General features: G+C 54.3%; 3 protein-coding genes across 4 annotated transcripts in view; all 3 read left to right on the plus strand.

The window, feature by feature from the left end:
• The window catches only part of LOC131093388 (uncharacterized), a 270,394-nt gene that overhangs the window by 238,159 nt on the left and 5,664 nt on the right, over positions 1-26,571 (plus strand). The gene's annotated exons all lie outside the window — the stretch shown is intronic.
• LOC131093367 (uncharacterized) lies at positions 169-9,813 on the plus strand. Its single transcript, XM_058040515.1, has 9 exons — positions 169-499; positions 711-1,718; positions 2,069-3,079; positions 3,589-4,578; positions 5,029-6,045; positions 6,448-7,530; positions 7,847-8,851; positions 9,273-9,765; positions 9,797-9,813. The coding sequence occupies exons 1-9, from the start codon at positions 485-487 to the stop codon at positions 9,811-9,813; spliced, it is 6,639 nt and encodes a 2,212-aa protein (XP_057896498.1). The 5' UTR covers positions 169-484.
• On the plus strand, positions 9,768-18,350 carry LOC131093380 (uncharacterized). 2 transcript variants are annotated; one of them, XM_058040530.1, is made up of 4 exons: positions 9,768-10,268; positions 10,752-11,762; positions 12,205-13,212; positions 13,565-18,350. In XM_058040530.1, exons 1-4 carry the CDS (start codon positions 9,858-9,860, stop codon positions 14,552-14,554), a joined length of 3,420 nt encoding a protein of 1,139 aa, XP_057896513.1. In that variant the 5' UTR covers positions 9,768-9,857; the 3' UTR covers positions 14,555-18,350. The 2 variants fall into 2 exon arrangements, with proteins under 2 accessions (XP_057896513.1, XP_057896514.1); XM_058040531.1 differs by having other exon boundaries at positions 12,886-13,212.

A 26,571-nucleotide genomic window follows, 5' to 3' on the forward strand; every position in this document is an offset into this window, starting at 1 on the left:
CGCCAGTACTTCTGCCAAATGCGGCTTCTGATTGGTCTGCACCGCATTTGGCACTTCTCGCCAGAAGTCTCGTGAGAGAAGCAGCGCGACCATCTTGGTTGAGGGCAACTCTGTGGGCTCCTCAGAGCGCTCCGCATTCCCGCATAAATCCAGCCGGGAACAGCGGAATTAGTCCGCCTGGAAATGGCGGCATGGAGACTTAATCCCCTGGGGATGGAGCCTAAATCCCCTTCTGCTGAGCCTAAATCGTCTGGGATTCAACTAAAGCGCCCAAATCCTGGAGTTTTCCATGGATAGGGGCGGTACTGGAAAGGGCGGACGGTGACGCCACATCGCCCCGCGCCTTTTCGGTCACTCCTGAGGCGGCTCTGACTTTTCCCGGCGCCGACCCCGGGGCCTGTTCTGGGCCGGGACCGGAGCTGGTCCCGGAGCTCCTTCGCCACCGGTGCGTCCCCAGGGCGATCCCAAGGTGTCCCCAGTGAGCATGGAGCCCCAAGAGGTGCGACGGGAAGGGGGGGGCAGTGGCGGGTCGGGGGCACACGGGGCGAAAGTGCGGGGTGGCAGATGGGTTTGGGGGGGTGACAAAGGGACAGAGGGGACAGCAGAGCCCTCCAGGAAGGGGACAAAGGGGAGCCCGGGAGGGCACAGGGGTCATCGCAGGAGGCCATAAGTGCCACTAGGTCCCTGATACCTCCCTGTCCCCTCCCCAGCTGTCCCCGGCCCTACTGCAGCCACAGGTCACCGTGGTGGCCATCCTGGGCGAGCTGCTGGACACCCTGCCCAGCCTGGACGAGATGACTCTGCTCGTGTCCCCGTTGCACCTGTACTGGGACCTGATGGACTTCACCAATGAGCTCCGCGACAGCCTGTACCGCATTGATGACACCTGGAGGCACCGTAATTTCATCTCTGATGATGATGACCCCCCCAGCTCCCTGAGCCAGGCCCTGGCCACCCACAAGAGCAGCCCATGCACACGCTGGATCTGTGTGCGAATGAAGGCCTGGAAGTGGCCGCGGTCAGTGGCTGCACTCAAGGACAGGTGGGCCGAGCTTGCCAGGAAGGCCACCAAGCTCCCCAATGCCTGCAGGGATTTGGCCACCAAGGCAGCCGACAGGGCGGCCACCGCCACTGCCCGGGCCAGGGAGCTGCAGGACGAGGCTGCCCGTTATTGGACAGCTCAGGAAAACATGGTGAAGTTTCGTCAGGCCCTGGGCGGGGAGGACGGGGCTGAGGTGGTGGTCAGGCATGAAGCCCAGGTGAGGAGAGACGCCATGGTGGCTGCCAGCGAGGCAAGAAGGGCCACCATGGTGAGACAGCGGCTGGAGGTGGCCTTGGGGCTGCTGGAGCGCTTGGTGGCCGCGTGTGACGAAGCCACCGTGTTCCCCCGGGAGCTGCAGCGCAGGGTTGGGCACATTGGGTCCATCCTGCACTGGATAAATCAGGCGCCCTCCAGTATCCGTGAGGACTTGGTGGTCAAGGTGGCTGTGGCTGAGTGGCTGTGGGAGGCCAACGCCCACCTGGCCAAGGATCACCTGGTGGGGACACTTCAAGACATCATCAAGTTCTATTTCCATGATGGTCCCACCAGCTTTAGTGCCCGTGAGGTGGCTGAGCGGTGCCAAAGAGCCATCGATGACATCCCAAGGCTCCTTCGACCCCCGGATTGTCCCCAGAGTATACCCAATGTGTCCCCAGTGACCATGGAGCCCCAAGAGGTGTGACAGGGGCAGGAAGGGGGGGAGAAGAGACAGGGACAGAGGGGACACTGGAGGCGGCAGGGGGCAGTTGGGGATGAAGGTGATGCAGAGGGTGGTGAAAGGGACAGGGGGTCACAAAGGGCACAGGAGGCAGTGGCAGGATGGCAGGAAAGGGGGAGGTGACAGAGAGGGGAGAGGGCAGAGGGATATGGAGGGCACAGCAGTGTGGGGACACGGTGGGGTGGCAGAGGGGACAAGAGGCTGACAAAGGGACGGAGGGGACAAAGGGAACCCTCGAGAGCAGGGGGCTACCCCAGGAGGCCGTAAGTGCCACCAGGTCCCTGACACCTCTCCTGTCCCCTCCCCAGCTGTCCCTGGCTCTGCTGCAGCCACAGGTCACCGTGGTGGCCATCCTGGGCGAGATGCTGGCCACCCTGCACAGGCGGGATGAGATGACGCTGCTGCTCATGTCCACAGTGAGCCTGTACCGGGACCTGGAGGACTTCACTAGGGAGCTCCGGGCCACTCTGTATCCCATTGATGGCACCTGGTGGCGCCAGGATGTCCCCGTGGATGAGGATGACCCTCCGGTCTCCCTCAGCCAGGCCCTGGCCGCCTACAAGAGCACCCAATGGACCACCTCGTTCCATGTGGAAATGGAGGTCGGGAAGTGGCAGCGTTCAGTGGATGTACTTGCGGGCAGGAGGGCCAAGCTGGCCTGGGCAGCCACCAAGCTCTGCAACACCTGCAGGGTGATGGTCACTGAGGCAGGCTACAGAGCTGCCACTGCCACTGCCCAGGCCAGGGAGCTGCAGGCCACGGCTGCCCGTTATGGGACAGCTCAGGAAAACATGGTGGAACTGGGTCAGGCCCTGGGCAGGGAGGAGGGGATGGAGGTGGTGGCTGGACATGGAGCCCAGGTGAAGAGAAAGGCCAGGGTGGCTGCCAGAGAGGCAACAAGGGCAACCATGGTGAGACAGCGGGTGGAGGCGGCCCTGGGGCTGCTGGAGCGCTTGGTGGCCGCGTGTGACGAAGCCACCGCGTTCCCCTGGGAGCTGCAGCGCCTGCTCAGGGACACCAAGGCCACCCTGAAGGGGACAAAGAAGCAGTCCATCAATGTCCCCAATGCCTTGGTGACCAAGGTGGCCATGGCCGAGCTGCTGTGGAAGACCAACACCCGCCTGGCCAAGGATCACCTGGGGAAGACACTTCCAGATGTCATTGAATTCTTGTTCAATGGTGGTCTTGACAGTCCCAGTGCCTGTGGGGTGGCTGAGCGGTGCCAAAGAGTCATTGAGGACATCCCAAGGCTCCTTCGACCCCCAGAGTGTCCCCAGGGTGTCCCCAAAGTGTCCCCAGTGAGCATGGAGCTCCAAGAGGTGCGATTGGGGGTGGGAGGCAAGGTGGACGGATGGGACACTGGGGAGGGAGGGGGAAATGAGGGATGGAGGGGACACAGGGGGTGGCAGGAGGATACAGGAGGTCACAGAGGGGACCGGAAGGAATGGCAGGAAGGGGGGAGGTTCCAGAAGGGTGAATTGGAAACGGGGAGGATGGGTGCATGGGGGGACTTGAGGGAGAGGGGACACGAGGGCTAGTGGGTGGTGGCAGAGGGGACAGCAGTGGGAGCGAGGGGGGTAGGAGAGGGGACAGCAGAGGGCCAGCAGGTGGCAGAGGGGACAGCTGTGGGGATAGAGGGTGGCAGAAGGGAGGGCAGAGGGACAGGGGGCGAGAGGGGCTACAAGGAGAGGAGCAGGGGTGGTGCAGAGGGGACAAGAGGCTGACAAAGGAACGGAGGTGACAGAGGAGACCCCTCAGGGGCAGGGGGACACCACAGGAGGCCCTAAGTGCCACCAGGTCCCTGACACCTTCCCTGTCTCCTCCCCAGCTGTCCCCAGCCCTGCTGCAGCCACAGGTCACCATGGTGGCCATCCTGGGCGAGCTGCTAGCCACCCTGCCCAGGCAGGATGAGGAGATGCTGCCCGTGTCCCCATTGCACCTGTACTGGGACCTGGAGGAATTCACCAATGAGCTCCGGACCACCCTGTACTGTATTGATGACACCTGGAGGCACCAGAATGTCACCGTGAATGATGATGACCCTGTCACCTCCCTGAGCCAGGCCCTGGCTGCTTACAAGAGCATGCCATGGATCTCCCAGAACCCTGTGACAATGGCAACCAGGAAGTGGCAAGGGTTGGTGGCTGCACTTGTGAACAGCTGGGCCGAGCTGGCCAGGAAAGCAGCCGAGCTCCGCAACACCTGGAGGGAGGTGGTCACCGAGGCGGCCACTGCCCGGGCCAGGGAGCTGCAGGATGAGGCTGCCCGTTATGGGACAGCTCAGGAAAACATGGTGGAGCTGGGTCAGGCCCTGGGCAGGGAGGAGGGGGCCGAGGTGGTGGCTGGGCATGAAGGCCAGGTGAGGAGAGAGGCCAGGGTGGCTGCCAGCGAGGCAACAAGGGCCACCATGGTGAGACAGCGGGTGGAGGCGGCCCTGGGGCTGCTGGAGCGCTTGGTGGCCGCGTGTGACGAAGCCACTGCGTTCCCCCGGGAGCTGCAGCGCAGGGTTGGGGACATTGAGGCTGCCCTGAAGGGGACAAATGAGGTGTCCTGTGATGTCCCCAATGCCTTGATTGCCAAGGTGGCCGTGGCCGAGTGGCTGTGGGAGGCCAGTGCCCGCCTGGCCAAGGATCACCTGGGAGGGACACTTCAAGACATGATCGACTTCTATTATGGTTGTGCTGCTGACAGCCCCCGTTGCCGCAGGGTGGCGGAGTGGTGCCAAAGGGCCATCGAGGACATCCCAAGGCTCCTTCGACCCCCTGAGTGTCCCCAAGGTGTCTCTAAGGTGTCCCGAGTGAGCATGGAGCCCCAAGAGGTGCGACGGTCGGGGAGAGAGGGACAGAGGGGACACATGGCAGGGAGAGTAGGCACGGGGGGGTGGAGGGGGCAGTGGAGGATAGAGGGGACAGGGGTTGCAAAGGGGACAGGAGGGAGTGGCAAGAAGTGGGGAGGTGACAGAGAAGGGGAGAGGACACGCGGAGGAATGGGACAGTAGAGGATAGGGAGGACACGGGAGGATGGAGACATGTGAGGTGGCATGGGCTATTGGTGTGGTGGTAGAGGGTGGCAGATTGGTGACAGTGCGGGCAGGGGGGTGGCAGAGGGGCAGGGGGCAGGAGAGGCTAAGAGGGGTGGGGCAGGGGGTAGCAGAGGGAACAAGAGGTTGACGGACAGAAGGGAGAAAGGGGATCCCTCGGGGGCAGGGGGCCGCCTCAGGAGGCCTATGTGCCACCTGTCCCTGACACCTCTCCTGTCCCCTCCCCAGCTGTCCCCAGCCCTGCTGCAGCCACAGGTCACCGTGGTGGCCATCCTGGGCGAGCTGCTGGCCACCCTGCCCAGTCTGGACGCAATGATGATGTTGCTCCTGTCTCCAAGCTGCCTGTACTGGGACCTGATTGACTTCACCAGGGAGCTCCAGACCACCTTGTATCGCTTTGATGCCGCCTGGTGGTGCCGCAGTGTCATGTTCAATGACGATGACCCTCCCACCTCCCTGAGCCGGACCCTGGCTGCCTACAAGAGCACCAGATGGACCACCTGTTTCCATGTAAGACGGGCGACCAGCAAGTGGCAGTGGTCAGTGTCTATGCTCATGAACAGCTGGGCCCAGCTGGCCAGGGCAGCCACCGAGCTCCGCAACACCTGCAGGGATTTGGCCACCAAGGCGGCCGACAGGGAGGCCACCGCCACCGCCACCGCCCGGGCCAGGGCCCTGCAGGATGAGGCTGCCCGTTATTGGACAGCTCAAGAAAACATGGTGGGGCTGGGTCAGGCCCTGGGCAGGGAGGAGGGGATGGAGGTGGTGGCCGGGCATGAATCCTGGGTGAGGAGAGAGGCCATGGTGGCTGCCAGCGAGGCAACAAGGGCCACCATGGTGAGACAGCGGGTGGAGGCAGCCCTGGGGCTGCTGGAGCGCTTGGTGGCCGCGTGTGACGAAGCCACCGCGTTCCCCCGGGAGCTGCAGCGCCTGCTCAGGGACACCAAGGCCACTCTGGAGGGGACAAAGAAGCAGTCCATCAATGTCCCCGAGGACTTGGTGGCCAAGGTGGCCGTGGCCGAGCGGCTGTGGGAGGCCAACGCCCGCCTGGGCAAGGATCACCTGGTGGCAACACTTGACGACATCACCAAGTTCTTGTTCCCTGGTGGTCTTGCCAGCCCCAGTGCCTGTGAAGTGGCCGAGTGGTGCCAAAGAGTCATCGAGGACATCCCAAGACTCCTTCAACCCCTGGAGCGTCCCAAGAGCATCCCCACGGTGTCCCCAGAGACTATGGAGATTGAAGAGGTGCGACCGGGGGAGGGGGGAGAGAAGAAATGGAGAGAGAGGGGACCCTGGGGTGGAGGGGGCAATGGGGAATGGAGGGGTCATGGGGGGGTGGCAGGAGGGGACGGGGTAACAAGGGAGAAAGGAGAGAGTGGCAGGAAGGGGGGAGGTGACAGAGAGGGGGAGGGGAAACAGGGGAGGAGGGGGCAGTGGGGGATGGGGGGACACGGGGTGGGGGGGGAGGATGCAGGAGCTGCCAATGGGTGGCAGAGGGGACAGCAGTGGGGGCAGGGGGTGGCAGAGGGAACAAAATGCTGACAAAGGGATGGAGGGGACAAAGGGGACCCTGGGAGGGCACTGGGGCCACCCCAGGAGGCTGTAAGCGCCATGAGGTCCCTGAAACCTCCTCTGTCCTCTCCCCAGCTCTCCCTTGCCTTGCTGCAGCCACAGGTCACCGTGGTGGCCACCCTGTGTGAGCTGCTGGCCAACCTGCCCAGGCAGGACGAGGAGATGCTGCTGCCCATGTCTCCAGAGGGCCTGTGCTCGGACCTAAAAAATTTCACCAGAGAGCTGCGGGAGAGCTTGTACTATATTGATGACACCTGGTGGCGCCGCGATGTCACCTGGGATTATGATGACCCTCCCACTTCCGATGATGATGATGATGATGATGATGATGATGATGACTCTTACACCTATGATGGTGATGACCCCCCTACCTCCCTCAGCCAGGCCCTGGCTGCCTATGAGAGCACCCCATGGACGCGCTGCAATCATGTGACAATGGAGGCCAGTAAATGGCAGTTGTCAGTGTCTGTGCTTGTGGACAGCTGGGCCGAGCTGGTCAGGAAGGCCTCCAAGCTCTGCAAAGCCTGCAGGAAGATGGCCACCGAGGCAGCCGACAGGGCAGCCACCGCCACCAGCCGGGCCAGGGAGCTGCAGGCCATGGCTGCCCGTTATTGGACAGCTCAGGAAAACATGGTGGAGCTGGGTCAGGCCCTGGGCAGGGAGGAGGGGGCCGAGGTGGTGGCCGAGCATGAATCCTGGGTGAGGAGAGAGGCCAGGGTGGCTGCCAGCAAGGCAAGAAGGGCCACCATGGTGAGACAGCGGCTGGAGGCGGCCCTGGGGCTGCTGGAGCGCTTGGTGGCCGCGTGTGACGAAGCCACCACGTTCCTCAGAGAGCTGCAGCGCAGGGTTGGGGACATCAAGGCTGCCCTGAAGGGGATAAGTGAAGCATCCCCCAATGTCCCCAAAGACTTGGTGGCCAAGGTGGCCGTGGCTGAGCGGCTGTGGGAGGCCAACGCGCGCCTGGCCAAGGATCACCTGCTGGGGGCACTTGATGACATCACCGCCTTCGATTGCCATTTTCGTGATCTCAGCTGCTTTGCCGATGAGGTGGCCGAGCGGTGCCAAAGAGCCATCAAGGACATCCCAAGGCTCCTTCGATACCTGGATCATCCCCAAGGTGTCCCCAAGGTGTCCCCAATGACCATGGAGCTCCAAGAGGTGCGATGGGGGAGGGAGAGGGGATCAGAGTGGACACTGGAGGGGTAGAGGCCAATGACGGATGGGGGTCACGGGGGGGAGGGGACACGAGTGCTGGCAGGGGGTGGCAGAGTGGACAGTGGGGGGTGGCAGGGGCTGCGACTGTGGTAGTAGGGCATGGCAGAGGGGACTGCAGAGGGCGGGAAGGGCTATGAGGGGAGGGGCAGGGGGTGGCAGAGGGAACAAGAGGCTGACAAAAGGATGGGGGGAGCAAAGGGGACCCCAGGAGGCCGTAAGTGCCACGAGGTCCCTGACACTTCCCCTGTCTTCTCCTCAGCTTTTCCCGGCCCTGATGCAGCCACAGGTCACTGTCGTGGCCATCCTGGGTGAGCTGCTGGCCAACCTGCCCAGGTGGGACCGGGAGGCGCCCATGTCCCTACAGTGTCTGCGCTGGGACTTGGAGGAATACTCCAGGGATCTCCGGGCCACCCTGCACTGCACTGATGACACCTGGTGGCACAACATTGTCACCTCCCACGATGATGGACCTGTCACCTCCTTTAGCCAGGCCCTGGCCGCCTTCAGGAGCACCCCATGGCCCCCTCAGAACCGTGTGACAATGGCAGCCAGCAAGTGGCAGCAGTCGGTGGCTGTGCTTGTGGACAGCTGGGCCCAGCTGGCCAGGAAAGCCACCCAGCTCCGCAACACCTGGAGGGAGGTGGCCACCGAGGCGGCCGACAGGGTGGCCACTGCCACTGCCCAGGCCAGGGAGCTGCAGGACGAGGCTGCTCGTTATGGGACAGCTCAGGAAAACATGGTGGAGCTGGGTCAGGCCCTGGGCAGGGAGGAGGGGGCCGAGGTGGTGGCCAGGCGTGAAGCCCAGATGAGGAGAAAGGCCAGGGTGGCTGCCAGCGAGGCAAGAAGGGCAACCATGGTGAGACAGCGAGTGGAGGCGGCCCTGGGGCTGCTGGAGCGCTTGGTGGCCGCGTGTGACGAAGCCACTGTGTTCCCCTGGGAGCTGCAGTGCAGAGTTGGGGCCATCGAGGCCGCCCTGAAGGGGACAAATGTTGCGTCCCCCGATGTCCCTGAGGACTTGGTCGTCAAGGTGGCTGTGGCCGAGTGGCTGTGGGAGGCCAACGCCCGCCTGGTCAAGGGTCACCTGGAGGGGACACTTAACGACATCAATGCGTTCTATTACGGTTATGGTCATAACAGCCTCCATTACCGCGGGGTGGCTGAGCGGTGCCAAAGAGTCATCAAGGACATCCCAAGGCTCCTTCGACCCCTGGAGTGTCCCCAGAGCGTCCCCAGGGTGTTCCCAGTGGACATGGAGCCCCAAGAGGTGCGAGGGGGGGGTGGTGGGGATAGAGAGGTGGACAGAGGGGACACTGGGGGGAGCAGAGGGGGCAGTGGAGATTGGGGGGGGTCGCGGGGGTGTCAGGAGGGGACAGGGGGTCACAAAGGGGACAGGAGAGAGTGGCAGGAAGTGGGGAGGTGACAGGTGGAGGGGACAGTGGGGGATGGGAGGGATGCAGGGTGGTAGGGACAAAGGGGGTGCCAGAGGGGGAAGTGGGGGGTGGCAGAGGCTACAAGTGTGGTGGTAGGGAGTGGCAGACGGGACAGCATAGGGGCAGGGTGGTGGCAGAGGGAACAGAAGGCTGACGGATGGAGGGGACAAAGGGGACCCTGGGAGGGCACTGGGGCCACTCCAGGAGGCCGTAAGTGCCACGAGGTTCCTGACACCTCCCCTGTCCCCTCCCCAGCTGTCCCCGGCCCTGCTGCAGCCACAGGTCACCGTGGTGGCCATCGTGGGCGAGTTGCTGGCCACCCTGCCCAGTCTGGATGAGGAGATGCTGCTGGTGTCCCCAGGGTGCCTGTACTGGGAACTGGAGGAATTCACCTCGAATCTCTGGGTCACCCTATACGGCACTGATGCCACCTGGTGTTGCCGCAATGTCACCTCCAATGATGATGACCGTCTCACCTCCCTGAGCCAGGCCCTGGCTGCCTACAAGAGCACGCCATGGACTACCTGGGATGATGTGACAATGGTGGCCAGCAAGTGGCAGCAGTCGGTGTCTATGCTCATGTACAGCTGGGCCAAGCTGGCCATGAAGGCCACCAAGCTGTGCAACACCTGGAAGGGGGTGGCCAATGATGCAGCTGACAGGGTGGCCTTCTACAATGCCCGGGCCAGGGCCCTGCAGGACAAGGCTGCCCGTTATGGGACAGCTCAGGAAAATATTGTAGAGCTGGGCAGGGAGGAGGGGGCTGATGTGGTGGCCAGGCATGAAGCTTGGGTGAGGAGGGAGGTCAAGGTGTCTGCCAGCGAGGCAACAAGGGCCACCATGGAGAGACAGCAGGCAGGCGTGGCCCTGGGGCTGCTGGAGCGCTTGGCGGCCGTGTGTGACGAAGCCACTGTGTTCCCCCGGGAGCTGCAGCGCCTGCTCAGGGACATTGAGGCCACCCTGAAGGAGACAAATGAGGCGTCTCTTGATGTCCCCGAGGACTTGGTGGCCAAGGTGGCCGACGCCGAGCGGCTGTGTGAGGCCAACGCCCACCTGGCAAAGGATCACCTGGCAAAGACAGTTCGAGACATCATCAAGTTCTTGTTCCCTGGTGGTCCCGCCAGCCTCAGTGCCCGTGAGGTGGCTGAGCGGTGCCAAAGAGCCATCGAGGACATTCCAAGGCTCCTTCGACCCCTGGAGTGTCCCCAAAGTGTCCCCAAGGTGTTCCCAGTGACCATGGAGCTCCAAGAGGTGCGGTGGGGGGGAGGGGTTGGGGGGGAGTGGAGAGGGGGGACAGAGGGGACACTGTGGGGGGAGGGGGCAATTGGGGATGGGGGGGTCACAGAGGTGGCGGGAGGGGACAGGGGATCCCAAAGGGTATAGGAGGGAGTGGCAGGAAGGTGGGCGGTGACAGGAGAGGGGACACTGGCAGAGAAGGGGCTGTGGGAAATGGCGGGGACATAGGGTGGTGGGGACACGGGGGCTGGCGGCAGTGGCACAGGGGACAGTGGGGGGTGGAAGGGGCTATGAGTGTCGTGGTAGGGGGTTGCAGAGGGGACAGCAGAGGGGTGGGGGGCGGGAGGGACTACAAGGGGAGGGGTAAGGGGTGGTAGAGGAAGCAAGAGGCTGACAAAGGGATGGAGGGAACAAAGGAGACTACTCAGCAGCCTGGGGCCACCCCAGGAGGCCACAAATTCCACGAGGTCCCTGACACCTCCCCTGTTCCCTGCCCAGCTGTCCCCGGCCTTTCTGCAGCCACAGGTCACTGTCGTGGCCATCCTGGGTGACCTGCTGGCCACCCTGCCCAGTGAGGACGAGATTAATCTGCTGTTCACGTGTCCAAGTGACTTTTACAGGGACCTGAGGGTCCTCACCTGGGAGCTCCGGGACACCCGGCACTGCACTGAAGACTGGAGGCACCGCACTGTCACCTGGGATGATGATGACGCTGTCACCTCTCTTAGCCAGGCCCTGGCTGCCTGGGAGAGCACCCCAGGGATGTCCCAGAAGCGTGTGACAATGGCAGCCAGGAATTGGCAGGGGTTGGTAAATGCGCTTGTGAACAGCTGGGCCAGGCTGGCCAGGATAGCCACCAAGCTCCCCAATGCCTGCAGGGATTTGGCCGCCAAGGCGGCCGACAGGGCAGCCACCGCCACCAGCCAGGCCAGGGAGCTGCAGGACGAGGCTGCCCGTGATGGGACAGCTCAGGAAAACATGGTGGAGCTGGGTCAGGCCCTGGGCAGGGAGGAGGGTGCCGAGGTGGTGGCCAGGCATGAAGCCCAGGTGAGGAGAGAGGCCATGGTGGCTGCCAGCGAGGCAAGAAGGGCCACCATGGTGAGACAGCGGCTGGAGGCGTCCCTGGGGCTGCTGGAGCGCTTGGTGGCCACGTGTGACGAAGCCACCGCGTTCCCCCGGGAGCTGCAGCGCCTGCTGAAGGCCATCAAGGCTGCCCTGAAGGGGACAATTGAGGCGTCCCCCAAAGTCTCTGAGGACTTGGTGGCCAAGGTGGCCGTGGCCGAGCAGCTGTGGGAGGCCAACGCCCGCCTGGCCAAGGATCACCTGGAGGGGACACTTCAAGGCAGCATTATTTTTCATTTCAATGGTGATGGTCCCACCAGCCCCAGTGCCTGTGGGGTGGCCGGGCAGTGCCAAAGAGCCATGGAGTACATCGCAAGGCTCCTTGGACCCCCAGAGCATCCCCAGAGTGTCCCCAAGGTGTCCTCAGTGAGCATGGAGCTCCAAGAGGTGGGACAGGGGGACAGAGGGGACACTGTGGGGGGAGGGGACGAGGACACGGAGCGGTGGGAGCAATGGGCAATGGAGGGGACATGGGGGTGGCAAGAGGGCACAGGGGGTCGCAAAGGGGGTGGGGGTAGTGGCAGGAAAGGGTGAGGGGACAGAGGGATGGAGGACAAAGCATGGGGAGGGGGCAATTGTGGATGAGGGGGACACGGGGTGGGGGGACATGGGAGCTGGCAGGGGGTGGCAGAAGGAACCGCAGAGGGAGGCAGGTGCTATGAGTGTGGTGATCGGGGGTGGCAGAGGGTACAAGGGGTTGACAAACAGACAGTGGGGACAGCAGAGCCCTTAAGGGAGCGGACAGGGTGGACCCCAGGAGAGAACCGAGGCCAGCGCAGGAGGCCATTAGTGCCACCAGGTCCCTGACACCTCCTTGTCCCCTCCCAAGCTGTCTCCAGCCCTGCTGCAGCCAGAGGTCACTGCCGTGGCCATCCTGGGTGAGCTGCTGGCCAGCCTGCCCAGGCAGGATGAGGAGATGTATCTGCACGTCCCAAAGTGCCTGTACTGGGATCTGAAGAATTTCACCAGCAACCTTCGCTTCACCCTGTACTGCACTGATAACACCTGGTGGCGCCACAGTGTCACCTCTGGTGATGATGACCCTGTCACCTCCCTCAGCCGGGCCCTGGCTGCCTGTGAGAGCACCCGAGGGACTACCTGGGACAATGTGACAAAGGCGGCCAGCGAGTGGCAGTGGTTGGTGTCTGTGCATGTGTACAGATGGGCTGAGCTGGCCAGGGCAGCCACTGAGCTTCGCAACACCTGCAGGGAGGTGGTCACTGAGGCGGCTGACAGGGAGGCCTCTGCCACTGCCTGGGCAAGGGACTTGCAGGCCCTGGCTGCCCGTGATGGGACAGCTCAGGAAAACATGGTGGAGCTGGGTCAGGCCCTGGTCAGGGAGGAGGGGGCCGAGATGGAGGACAGGTATGAAACCCAGGTGAGGAGAGATGCCAGGGTGGCTGCCAGAGAGGCAACAAGGGCCACCATGGAGAGGCAGCAGGCAGAGGCGGCCCTGAGGCTGCTGGAGCGCTTGGTGGCCACGTGTGATGAAGCCACCGCATTCCCCCAGGAGCTGCAGTGCCTGCTCTGGGACACCAAGGCCGCCCTGAAGGGGACAAGTGAAGCATCCCCCAATGTCCCCGAGGACTTGGTGGCCAAGGTGGCCATGGCCGAGCAGCTGTGGGAGGCCAAGAGGCGCCTTGCCAAGGATCACCTCCTGAGGGCAGTTCCAGGCACCAGCAAGTTCTATTTCACTGGTGGTCCCGCCAGCCCCAGTGCCTGTGAGGTGGCTGAATGGTGCCAAAGAGCCATCGAGGACATCCCAAGGCTCCTTCGACCCCCAGAGCATCCCCAGAGCGTCCCCAATGTGTCCCCAGTGAGCGTGGAGCTCCAAGAGGTGAGGCGGGGGGGAGGGGATGGATAGGGGAACAGAGGGGACCTTGGGGAGGAGGTGACAGAGAGGGGGAGGGGTAATGGGGCGTGGAGGATGGGGGGGACACGGGGGGATGAGGACAGGAGGGATGGCAGAAGGAACAGCAGGGGGTGGCAGGGGCTGTGAGTGTGGTGGCAGGGGGTGGTATAGGGGACAACAGTTGGGGCTGGGGGTGGCAGAGGAGACAGGGGATTACAGAGGGGACTGCAGAACTCTCCAGGGGTGGGACAAAGGGGACCCCAGGAGGGCACAGCGGCCACTGCAGGAGGCCAAAAATGCCACCAGCTCCCTGATATTTCCCCTATCCCCTCCTTAGCCATCCCTTTCCCAGCTGCTGGAGGCTCTGGTCTCCGTGGTGGCCACTCTGGGCGAGGTGACAGCCACCGTGACCGGGCCATACCGGGGCGTGCGGCGCTGTGTGCCCCCAAAGTTGCTGCACGCGGCCCTGAGGATCTTCACCTGGAGCCTCCGTAAGGCCCTGGAACGCCCCGGTGTCAGCTCCCTGGATGACCCTGGTGTCCCCTCCCTGGGCCAGACCCTGGCCACCCTCGGGGCCACCCCGGGGGCCACCTGGGCCGATGTGAGAGCCACAGGCAGCGCCTGGCGGGAGTTGGTGGCTGCATGTGAGGAGAGATGGAAACAGCTGTTCGAGGAGATCACCGAGCTCCGTGATGCCTGCGAGGACGCAGCCCTCGCCTGGGCCAGGGACCAACAGGACAAGGCCATCCGCAGGGGCACAGCTGGGGACAACCTGGCAGCCACAGCCCAGCAGCTGATGGTGGCCCTGGACAGGGATGAGGAGGCCTCGGCAGGGGCCACGCACAGTGCCCAGGTGATGGCGGCCACCAGTGAGGCCATGGGAGAGGCTGTGGTGGCCCCCAGGCCGGTGAGGGCAGCCATCAGGAGGAGACATTGGGCAGAAATGGCCCTGGAGCCACTGCAGCGCTTGGTGGACGCGTGTGACAAAGGCAGTGAGTTTATCAGTTACATGGAGTGCCAGCTCAGGGACATCGAGGCTGCCCTGGAGGGGACAAAGGAGGCATCCCCCGATGTTCCCAAGGACTTGGTGGCCAAAGTGGCCAAGGCTGAGCAGCTGTGGGAGGCCAGCACCCGCCTGTTCAACCATCACCTTCTGGGGACACTTGGGGACATCCACGACCTCCTCTTGAGTCCCTATGGTGGCTGTGGTGGCCCCAATGGCCCTGGCAGCCGTGCGGTGGCTGACCGGTGCCAAAAAGCCATTGAGGAAATCCCAAGGCTGCTTCAGGATAGTGACATCACCACTGCAACATCATCGCGGCAGTGACGTCATTGGGGACATCGCTGTGGTCACCTGTGCCTTCCCTGTGCAGTAATTGAGACAAGTCTGGGGAAGTTTTTGGGAATTTTCATTGAAATTGCCCCAAATCCTGATGGGAATTCCTGGGGTGACATCACTGAGGACACTCAGGGACTGGGGACATGGGTGAAAGTGTCCCCTCAAGAACTTCCAGCTTTCCACTGTGCCTGCAGCAGAGCCAGGGTATAAATGACAATTTAGTAATTGGCTTCTGCAATTCTGCATTGGCTTCTGGAATTCTGCATTGGCTTCTGCACTTTTGTATTGCCTTTTACACATTTTTATTGATCACCAGAAATTTGATATAGTATTTGATACTGATATTGATTATCGATGATTCCTTGTAGCTGCTGGTTGGTGCAATATTATCTAGCAGTTCATGTGTGCACCATACAGCCTATTAATAAATAAACAGATAAATATCCTCTATATAAATCAGCCTGGGCTGATCTGAACTCTGTTTTAGACCAATTACATGGCCCCATTGAGAGACGAGTGGTCAATAAATTCATCCCAACATTTCTTGAGGGGAGCACAGCCAGGGAGCTGCTTCAAGGCACTGTCACTGAGATATTTCCCCTTGAAAACCCTGGGTGGGATGGAAATACACCCGAGCAGATGGCAAAATTAAAATTATATCAAAGCCTCATGGAAAGTGGGATAAAACTGGGGGTCTCTAAAGCTGTGAATTGGAAAAGGCTTTATCAAGTGAGGCAAAATTATGATGAATCACCCACTGATTTTTTAAACAGGTGACTGCCATCAAATATACTGATCTATATAGTGAATCAGCTGATGGTAAAGCACATCTGGTTTTGTTTTGTGTGGGTCAGGCTTCAAATGATATAACAAGAAAAGATAAAGGGAGTTCAAGACACAGATAAACTCCTGGAGGTTGCCTGGAAGGTGTTTTGAGACAGAGGCCCAACTGAAAGAGTTAATCCCAGCCTAGCAAGAAGGCAACTCAGGAAAAGTGACCCAAGAAAGATTCCCCTATGGAGAAGGCTCAGAGAGAATCCTGTAAAAAATGGGGACATTGGAAAAAGGACTGTCCGGTGCTGAAAGAAAAATCATCAGTCCCTTTCATAGCAGCGGTCCCCAGTGGGGAATAATGAGCATTGACTCCATGATTGCAGCAGGCTGATCAATCGCTTTGTTATACCATCCTTTACTACTAAGAAAAACCCATGGTCCTTGCCAGACAGTCACAACACACACGCAGATCCAATTGGTCAATCAAGCCAAACAACCATCACCAGTGGCCAGTTGTTCTGGTTTGAAAGCAAAAGCAGTGAGAGACCCCAAGTCAGAAATACAAGTTTTTACACAAAGGAAAAAAACCCCAAAATACATGAACCACAAAAGAAAAATATATATAAATGTATAATGCACATAATAATGAACATAAAAGATATATAGATGTATAGATATATATAGATATATATAAAATACAGAATGAAACCTTACACACAGATCTCATTAAAATTAGGTCTCTTTGTGGTACACAAGGGGTTTCCCCGTCCTTCTGCATTACCCACCCAGAGTAACCAGGTCCTGGAGCAAAAATGTTGGTGCCCTACGTTGGGCCCCAAAATGATGTTCTGGTTTGAAAGCAAAACCAGTGGGAGACTCCAAGTCAGAAATACAATTTATTAGAAAAAGGAAAAAAAACCCAAAAGACATGCAATAATACAAAATAAAACTACTGACAGAGTCAGAATATATCCTGACACCCTGCTGGTTAGGGCACTGGTAGCAGTTGAGATGAAATGGTCTTGTTGAAGTCATGATCCTGTAGAAATGATCTGGTAGCTCTTGTCCTCTGGAAACCAGTGGGTAAGGGCTGCCTGTTCTGTCCCAAATCCCAGATTATATCCAGGTGAGGATGCTGAGCTCCTTCCCCCTGGGCAGATCATCTCCCAATGGGCTGATATCTTTTTGAGTCATGATTGGTCCTTGATTGCCCCTCAAACAGAAATGGCTCCTGGAGGGAGTTATCTGAGAGTCATCATTTCAATTAATTAAGCCTCACTAAGACAGTGAGCTTCCTTTGCAACTGTCTCTGAAAAACTTAGTGAGTAGAAGAGCTGGACAATTTTAGTTTTATTTTGGAAAATATTGATGCTATTTTGACAATTATCTTTTTCCTTTCCTGCCTGCTTCACTTGCTCCCTGCTCTGATTTTCTCTGAAAAGCAATATTGTGTTTACCTAGTAACAATGGCAGGTAAATTGTTCTCAGCTGTCAAACAGGAAACTACAATTTCTATGTGACCTGGAAAGATTTCACAGTAACATCTTTTTTGGTGTCGGATTGGAAGGTTGGGGAAGCTGGGAGCAATCAGTGAGATTCTGAACGGGAGCTGCTGCTCAGTGCATGGAATTGATGGGTTCATGTAGGGGGATAGAATATAAGTAAATAAAGGTAATGGAGAAAGTAATCTTACCCCCTAAAGAGTTGCAGCTGAGCCAACCATTAGAGATTTGGAGAAGGCCTGATTTTAACAGGCCACAGCTATAGCTTAATGAGCCTTAATTGGTCTTATCCTAGGGCAAGCTATTATAGCTCCAGAGCTCAGCCCCCAAGAGGACTGAGTGCCAGAGGCCAGCTTGCTCAGACCAAGGCCACGGGTCAGCCCCTCGCAAGCAGGAGGATATTCAGCTCTTATAGTGATTAGCCAGCTCTTATGATTTCAGCTTTGCTTGCTAGGTAGCTTGCCCTTGGCTTGAGGCTCCAGCAGACGGTAGAGAGAGGAGAAGGAGAAGACGCCGGCTGTTCCACGAGTATGGCTTTATTGGAGGGGTTCGTGAAGGGTCTCAGCTCTTCTTCTTCCAAGTTAGTAGGGGTACAATATGCTACTTTTATAGCCTTGGCCCAGTTCCAGTCTTGACCAATGGCAAAGGTTAGAGTGACCATAAGTGACCAATAGTAGGGTTAACAAGATATTGCCTTACATGGTTTTAGGGATAGGTTATAGGGTGGATGTCCCTGGAGTCAGGAAGCTTCTTTGCTGCTGTGTCAGCATTTCTATTATTCAGATTCTCCACGGGGCCCTGGCTAAACTTGTGGGTTTCACTACAGTAGCCCATAAGAAGAGTGTTATAAAAGAGTGTATTGGTTGGCTGAGGGAACTGGAATCAGTTGGCTGCTGTGAGGACAAGGAAGAGTGAGTGCCTGGAGGAGCTGCCTACAAGAGACATCAAGGAGGTACGAAACTCTAGCGATATGGAACCTTTGCAATGTAATGACAATAGAACTCTTGCACTATAATGACAACAGATTCATTACAGGAGATCAGGAAAAACCATAAACCAATGCCCCTCCCGGTGCCAGCAAGCTCTTGGGGATGGGAATAGAATACATTCTATATTGGAACGTAGGACAGGGCCATTAATTAATAATTCTCTGCTGCTAATGGGTAATTAATTTTTGATTACATGCTGTTCATGGGCCATTATTCTAAATTCTCTGCTGTTAATGGGCCATACAGTATCACTGCATGGCTGATGGGATGACATCATCCCATTGGGAGATGCTCCACCCAAGGGGAGGAGCCAAACATTCCTACCTGGATGGAATCTGACGTTGGAACACCACAGCAGCTTTTGCCACTGCAATTCCCAGAGGAGCAGCTTTCTTCTTACTTTTACTTTATTTTTTTGTCTTTTTTTATTATTGTTATTTTTGACTTTATTATTTTTATTCTTATGTTTACTTTGTTTTTATATAGTTTTAAATTATTTTTAATTTTTTTTATTTTATCATTCATTTCATTTCTATCTTATTTATATTTTTATTTCTATCATTAGATCATTTATTTTAATTTTTTAAATTTTATTTTTATCTAATTTTTATTTTATTTCTATCCTTTATTATTCATTACTTTGTTTTATTTTTATTTCTATATTTTTAATTTTCATTATTTCATTTTACTTTTATTATTGTATATTTTATTTTATTTTTATTCTTAATTTTATTTTTTTCTTACTTTTGTTTCTATCCTTTTATTATTTACTACTTATTTTTATATTTTATTTTATTTTTACCTCATTTTTTTTCTGGCTTTATTTTTATTCTTATTGCTATTTTTATTCTTATTTTTGTTTCTTTACTTCTTTTAATTTTAATATTTTATTTTATTTATTTCCCTTCCCAAATTAAGAACAGTTATTCCTGCTCCCATATCTTTGCCTGAGAGGCTTTTAATTTCAAATTTATAACAATTCAGAGGGAGGGGGTTCACATTTTCCATTTAGGGGGTCTCCTGCCTTCCTCAGCACACACCTGTCTGTTCAAACCAAGATACACCAAAATACCCCAAAATTCCACCAAAACACCATAACACACCACAAAATTACACCAAATCACCCCAAAAATTGCACCAAAATACGCTGAAATCCCATAAGGGACCCTGAAATTGCACCAAATTACCACAAAATTACACCAAAATACCCCAAAAGCTCATCAGGAACCCCAAAATTACACTGAAATACCCCAAAATCTAGTCAGTGGTCCCAAAAATCCCCCAAATCCGTTCATGGACCCCAAAATGACCCCAAATTCCCGCAAAATTGCCCCAAATCCAGTCAGGGACCCACAAAATCCACTCAGGGGGCCCCCAACATCCCCTCGGGATGCCCCAAACCCAGTCGGGAACCCCCAAGATACCTCTGAACCCCCTCAGGACCACCAAAATCCCTCAGGACGCCCCAAAATTCCCACCAAAAACTTCCTCAGAACGCTGCCAAGTCCCCTCACCACCCCCAAAGCCCCTCAGGACCCCCAGGTCTCCCTCAGTGTCCCCCCCAAAACTACTCAGGACCCTCAAAAATCTCAGAATCCATGCAGATTCCCTCATGACGCCCCCAAATCCCCTCAGGACCCGCCAATCCCCTCACAACCCCCCCAAAATTCCCCCCTAACCCCCTCAAGATCCCCCCAGATCCCCCCAAACCCCATCAGGACCCTCAATTCTCCCTCAGAACCTGCCAAAATCCACCGTAAAACCCTTCATGTTGGAAAAGAAATGAAATTTAGCAAAATATTTAATTATAGTGAGTTGTGTGTGAACTGGTTTGTTAAAAAGCAGTTTTGTAGCAGTTGAAAAGTGTGTTGAGTTTTGTGTGTAACCTAGCAGGTAGTCTTAGGGATTTAATAAATAATTAAACTAGTGCAAGAAAGTAAGAATGCTAACCTGTCTAGAGGCAGCATACAATGCTCTTAGAATAAGATAAGCAGAGGATTAATGATCTTGTTTGTGAACCAAGGAATGTATCACAAGGGGTCTGTGACCAGGCAAGGGGAACGGGGAACTGTTTCTTGGAGGCTAGGCAAGGGGAACGGGGAAACTGTTCCTTGGAGACTTTGTTGTGAATCGCATGTATAAGAGGGAAGCACCCATACGTGAATTTGGGGGCTGGGATTTTGGGACGTGAGTCCCCCAGTTCCCCGGGCCCTTAATAAAGCACCCACAAAACTTATCCGAGTTTTGTGTCATTTATCAATCGGGCAACAGTTTTCTGGCGACCGCGGCAGGACTCCGAGGGCTGCTGGGGCGGTTCGCGTCCCGATCCACTCCAAGCCGGCACCGAGCACTTCTCGGGGAGTCATCGGTCGTGCCCGACCCCCTGCGCCTGTCGGACAAACTGCATTAAGGTAAGCCCGAAGGTGCTTTATATTGGAAAAAGGTGATAATTGGATTTGGATTTGGTGGTTGGTAAAAAAGCCTAGGCTCCGGCCATAAGACGTCTAAGGACGCAGGACCGGAACTCGCCTCCTGTTTGTTTTAGGGAAGGACGGCGAGAAGGTATATTGGTTTAAGGTATATTGGTTTATTGGGATTAATAGTGGAATTAAAGGTTGTAATATGATGTCTTTTAAAACTTTTAAAACCTTAGTGCAAGCCAATGGTAAAATACCTGGAAATACACCATTAGGTTGTATATTGAAACGGTGGAAAAGTGAGGGGTATTATCAAGAATTGGATAAAAGCAAAATGATAGATTATTGTAATCATTGGTGGCCTGAATATGAGATTGGGGAAGCGGGATGGCCAGTGAATGGTACACTGGAATTGGGGATAATGGAATCTTTGATGCAATTTTTAAGGAGGAATGAGAAATGGGATGAAATACCATATTTGGATTTGTTTTTCGTTTTATATCGGAAAGAGGAATGGCAAAAGGAATGTGGTATTTTGGTTTTAGAAGTGAATGATGAAAGGGAGTGTGTGGGATGTAAAGAAAGAAAGGAGCGTAATTTGTATCCTTCAGTCGAGGAAGATTTGTCTTATTGTATAGCACCTCCGAGGGTTCCGGTTGCTCCTAATGTGCCCCCTGCTCCCCCTGCGGATATAGCTATAAAAACGAGATCTAGTGAGAGTGATAGTGATGGTGGTGATGGTGAAAAGAAGGTATACAAAAACAGGGAAAAAGAAACTGCAAAAAGACAACAAGCTAGTATTCTGGCTATAATGCAACAGGCAGGGGCAGGAGGAAGACCCATTAGGGGTCGAGGTCGGGGAGGAGCTAATCACGGACAGAGGGGGTTGCCAAGAGGTCGAGGAGGATTTGGGTTTGCACCTAACATGGGGAGGTTGGATCCAAACCAGTGTGTGTTTTGCCGACAATTGGGACACTGGAAAAATGAATGCCCGGTTAGAGGAGGTATGGGCATGGGAAACATGGGATTAAGGACAGCCCCAATGGGAAATGCCCCTGTGGGAGGATTCACGGGAGGACCAGCAGAAGTCGCTCAAGCACTAGTTTTGGGAAACTATCAGAATCAAAGCTGACTAGAAAAGGATTTAAGGGTAGTTTAGAAATAGATGGAAAGGATCAAGAATTTATGGTAGACACTGGAGCTACTTATTCTGTATTCAATAGACGATTGGGACCTTTGAGTGACACAACGGTACAGGTGGTGGGGGCAACAGGGAAGCTAGAGGAACAACCATTTTTACAACCTTTAAATCTTAGGTTTGGGGGGAAGGAATTAGATCACCAATTTTTGTATATGCCAAACTGCCCCACACCCCTTCTTGGCAGAGATCTGTTGTCCCGACTTAATGTGAAAATAATATTTGAAGGGGGAAGGGTGAAATTGGAAATACCCGAGGAACAAATAGCAGGCGTTTTTGTAATCAAGGAAGTGGATGCCTCTCCTATTCCAGAAGAAATTGAGCAGGCTGTAGTACCCTGAGTATGGGAGTCAGGGGTCCCCGGAAAATCTAAAGCCGCGCAGCCAGTAAAGGTGGAACTAAAGGAAGGGGCCCGACCAGTGAGGATAAAGCAATACCCCTTGAAGCTTGAGGCAAGGAGGGGAGTAGCCCCGTTAATTAAACAATTTTTGGCTCAAGGAATATTACAGGAATGTGAATCGGAGTATAATACTCCAATTTTTCCAGTAAAGAAACCTAATGGTAAGTACCGTTTGGTACAGGACTTAAGGGCTATTAATGAAATAGTGAAAGACATACATCCAGTTGTTGCTAATCCTTATACTTTGTTAACATCTGTATCAGAGGAGTTTAAATGGTTCTCAGTGATTGACCTTAAAGATGCCTTCTTCTGCATCCCACTGGCAGTAGTGAGTAGGAAATATTTTGCCTTCGAGTGGGAGAGTCCTGATTTTGGGAGAAAGAAGCAGCTTATGTGGACGAGACTCCCACAGGGATTTAAATGCTCCCCTACTATTTTTGGAAACCAACTGGCCAAGGAGCTGGAGGAATGGAAGATAACCCAGGTAACAATATCCCCATCCTTGTATGTAGTCCTGCAGTACGTGGACGACATTTTTCTGGCTACTAAGGAAAGGGAAACGTGCGTGGAATTAACAATTAAATTAGTCAACATGCTTGGCCAAGCAGGGTATCGGGTTTCTAAGGAAAAAGCTCAATTGGTCAAAAATAGCGTTATTTACCTCGGTTGTGAGATCACACAAGGGCAGAGACGTTTGGGAGTAAACCGAATAGAGGCAATATGTGCTATTCCTTTGCCTCGTAACCATAAGGAATTGAGATCTTTTCTAGGAATGGTGGGATGGTGTCGACTGTGGATCATGAATTTCGGTCTCCTAGCCAAGCCACTATATGAGGCCTTGAAGCAGCATCGGTTGGAGTGGACGACACAGCAAAAGAAGGCCTTCCAGGAATTGAAGCAGGCACTAAAGGAGGCCCCAGCCCTAGGACTCCCTGACGTGACCAAGGAATTCCAGTTGTACGTGAATGAGAGGCAAAAACTGGCATTGGGGGTCCTCACCCAGAAGGTGGGATCCTGGAAGAGGCCAGTGGGATACTTTTCTAAACAACTGGATTCGGTAAGTTCTGGGTGGCCCTCGTGTTTACGAGCCGTGGCGGCAACAATCATTCTTATTCAAGAGGCCCGGAAATTGACTTTGGGGCAAAAATGAAAGTGTTTGTTCCCCATATGGTCATGGCCGTTTTGGAGCAAAAGGGGGGTCACTGGCTATCATCCAGTCGAATGTTGCAATACCAGGCCATCCTGAGAGAACAGGATGATATTGAAATAAGGACTACTAATCATGTTAATCCAGCAGAGTTTTTACGCAGTGACCAGGAAGCTGGGGGACTGGTGCATGATTGCGTAGAGGTAATTGAACAAGTATATGCCAGCAGACCCGACCTAAAGGATGAACCATTGGAAGAACCTGAATGGGAACTATACACTGATGGATCTAGTTTTGTCGAGAATGGGACTCGCTATGCCGGGTATGCAGTGGTAACATTGGATCGGGTAATAGAGGCAAAGGCTTTGTTACCTGGAACTTCGGCCCAGAAGGCAGAGGTGATTGGACTCACCAGAGCCCTGTATTTGGGCAAGGACAAAAGGGTTAATATCTGGACAGATTCTAAATATGCCTTTGGTGTGGTTCATGTACATGGGGCATTATGGAAGAAAAGGGGGCTTTTGAATTCACAGGGAACCAACATCAAGCACCGGGAAGAAGTGCTACAGCTACTGGATGCAGTACACAGTCCCAAAGCAGTTGCAGTAATGCATGTTAGAGGACATCAGACTGAGGAAGGAGACGTTTACAGAGGAAATCGATTTGCTGATGTTACAGCTCGGCAAGTGGCACGGGAAGTATGGACTCAAATGGCATTGGTACCGGTAAGAACAAATCCAGCTACCCCATACCTGAATCAGGAGCCCAAATATTCAATAGAAGATGGAAAACTAATAAACTTGCTAGGGGCACAGAAGAATCAACTTGGGTGGTACGTTACACCAATGGGACAAATAGTGGTACCTACCCGCATAATGAAATTTATTTTGGAATCAGAACATAATAAATGTCATTGGGGGGCAGAAGTATTGGTAAAATTTCTGAAGAATGAGATAATCTCTAATCAGATGTTAACAATGGCAAAAAGAGTTAATGCAATGTGCCCAGTATGTTTGAAAAATAATCCAGTAGTTAGGAGACAAATACAAATGGGAAAGTTGCAAGTCGGGCCACAACCAGGAGATTACTGGCAAGTTGATTTTTCTGAATTGCCTAGGGCACAGGGATACAGATACTTGTTAGTGTACGTATGTACGTTCTCAGGGTGGCCGGAAGCTTTTCCATGTAGAACTAATCAGGCTAAGGAGGTGGTAAAAAAAAAAACCTTGTTAAAAGAAATAATACCAAGATTTGGAGTACCTTTAGGATTGTCATCAGATAGGGGTCCGCATTTTATAGCCGGGGTAGTGCAGGAATTAGCACAAATGTTAGATATAACCTGGAATTTGCATACCCCCTGGAGACCTCAGTCTAGTGGGCAGGTGGAAAGGATGAATCAAACCCTGAAAGGACAAATCAAAAAGAATTGCCAGGAAGCTAAACTGCACTGGCCTCAAGCTTTGCCTTTGGCCCTACTCAGGATTCGAATTAAACCAAGGGAAAAGGTAGGCGTAAGTCCATATGAGATATTATATGGCAAACCATATCATGCAACTATATTAAAAGGGGAGGTACATGTGAGTGGGGACCAGGCGATTGCAGAGTATGTTATGTCACTTAATAAGATCTTGAATTCTTTAAGAAATTCGTTACAGTGGAATAGACCGCTCACGCTGGAGAATTCTGTCCACGACATCCAGCCTGGGGACCAGGTGTACGTCAAGAAGTGGATCACGGATCCGCTACGGGAATCATGGAGCGGGCCCCACCAGGTGATGATGACGACCTACACGGCGGTGAAGGTCCAGGGGATGGATGCTTGGATCCATTACACCAGGGTAAAGAAGGCACCGTTCCAGTGGGAAACCCAGATAGTGTCTCCAACCCGGATGATCTTCCACGCAAAGCCGCCTTCTTAATTATATTACTGCTAGTGATCATGAGACTATTACCCGTTCAAGGGTCTACTCTTGTACAGGTTGAAGAAACAAAGGTTACAGTCATAGAAGAGATGGATGTTCAATTAACTTGTGTTATCTTTGACAGCCAGAAAGTTGAGGCCGGTGAAGTTATTGCAATATGGCAACGGGGGGCTGAAAGAAGCCGAGGCAAGATAGGAGTCGGTTGGGATCAGGATAAACAACAAGGAAACACGGTACTGAATCTTACCAAGGTAACCACAAACGATACGAGAAAATATACATGTTTGGTCAAAATACGGGATAGTTTTGATTACAAAAGAGTGAGTATGAGGGTTTTGCCATGGACAGGGGATCGTGCTGAAAACATAAAAGTTAATCCAGTATCAATGGCAGTGGACATGTGGGATGGGCCACCTCTCAGAATAAATTGTTCCTTCCTAGTAAGATCAAGATATCAAAGGAACCTTTGGGTCAAATGGTAGAAGCAAAATAGGGAACTGACCTGGGACAGAATAGAAGACGGGACCAATTGGTGGAGAAAGGAAGGCAAAGGTTGTGGGTGGTCGAGTGTCACTAATCCTAGAATAGGAAATGCATGGTGGAGGCATGACAGAATGATGTTATCCTTACAGAGACACGGTAGGAGTAGACGGGAGGTTAATGATACAATAGAACGAAATACTGAGCAGGAAAATTTAGTGGTAGGATTAATCAGAGATTTTGGGATCATGCAGAATGTGACTAAAATAACAGCTTGCCTGCCATTGCCACAGGCTGCAGGTGAACCAATTCCCTGGGGAATAATACCAGTAACCAAAATGCCTGAAACATTCAAGAATGTTTCATGGTCCTGCCAGTCAGTTCCCAATCCAGTAGATGTATGGAGGGATTTGTGTATGACCACTCGGGCTATGACTAGAGAGGAATGTGAAAAGAAATCCAATCATTATGGTTGGATTCAAAATACCAGGAGGTGTTTAATTGCAACCCCAATAGATGAGCCATGCAATACAGTACGAATAAGAACGAAATCCCAACAAAATGAGATGAGTTGTCAGAATGTCACACAGAATTTTGACACCTGGAATAGTTGGAAGACATTATGGGGACCTAGTGTTTTGGAACACTATAATTACCTTGGGGAAGTACAATGGTGCATCCAATGGTCAGGAGTAAAGAATCAGTCACATTATAGGGCCCTTATCACGTCTACATCTTCCCGAGAGTTCAGACCGCAGAAAGAGGATTGGAATTGTACTGAGGTTTTTACATGTGATACACCGGAAGACCGAATCGGATTGGTACCGGTGAAAATGGCATTAAAGTGGGGATGCGAGTGTAGGGGGTATGATCACACGGTTAGCAGAGAGTCCATGGATGGGCCTATAGATTGCAGATATACTACTGTGCATAGCCCTGGAAATCTAGTCTGGGTGTTGGGACACGGACAGTGGACCACACATTTACCTCTAGATGGATCAGTAACACAAATCACCCTAGGGGTTCCCACATTGTGTCCATACTGGAAACAGAACAGATTGATCCAAAGGAAAGGACTCAAAGAGGGAAGAATCCCTAGAGGAGCAGTGGCATGAACCTGGCTCAGGAGTGCAATTTGGATGGATATTGGAGTCATTATTCCCTCCGGTAGCGACA

The sequence above is a fragment of the Melospiza georgiana genome, chromosome 25 (assembly GCF_028018845.1).
Source record: "Melospiza georgiana isolate bMelGeo1 chromosome 25, bMelGeo1.pri, whole genome shotgun sequence".
NCBI classification, from domain to species: Eukaryota; Metazoa; Chordata; class Aves; order Passeriformes; family Passerellidae; genus Melospiza; species Melospiza georgiana.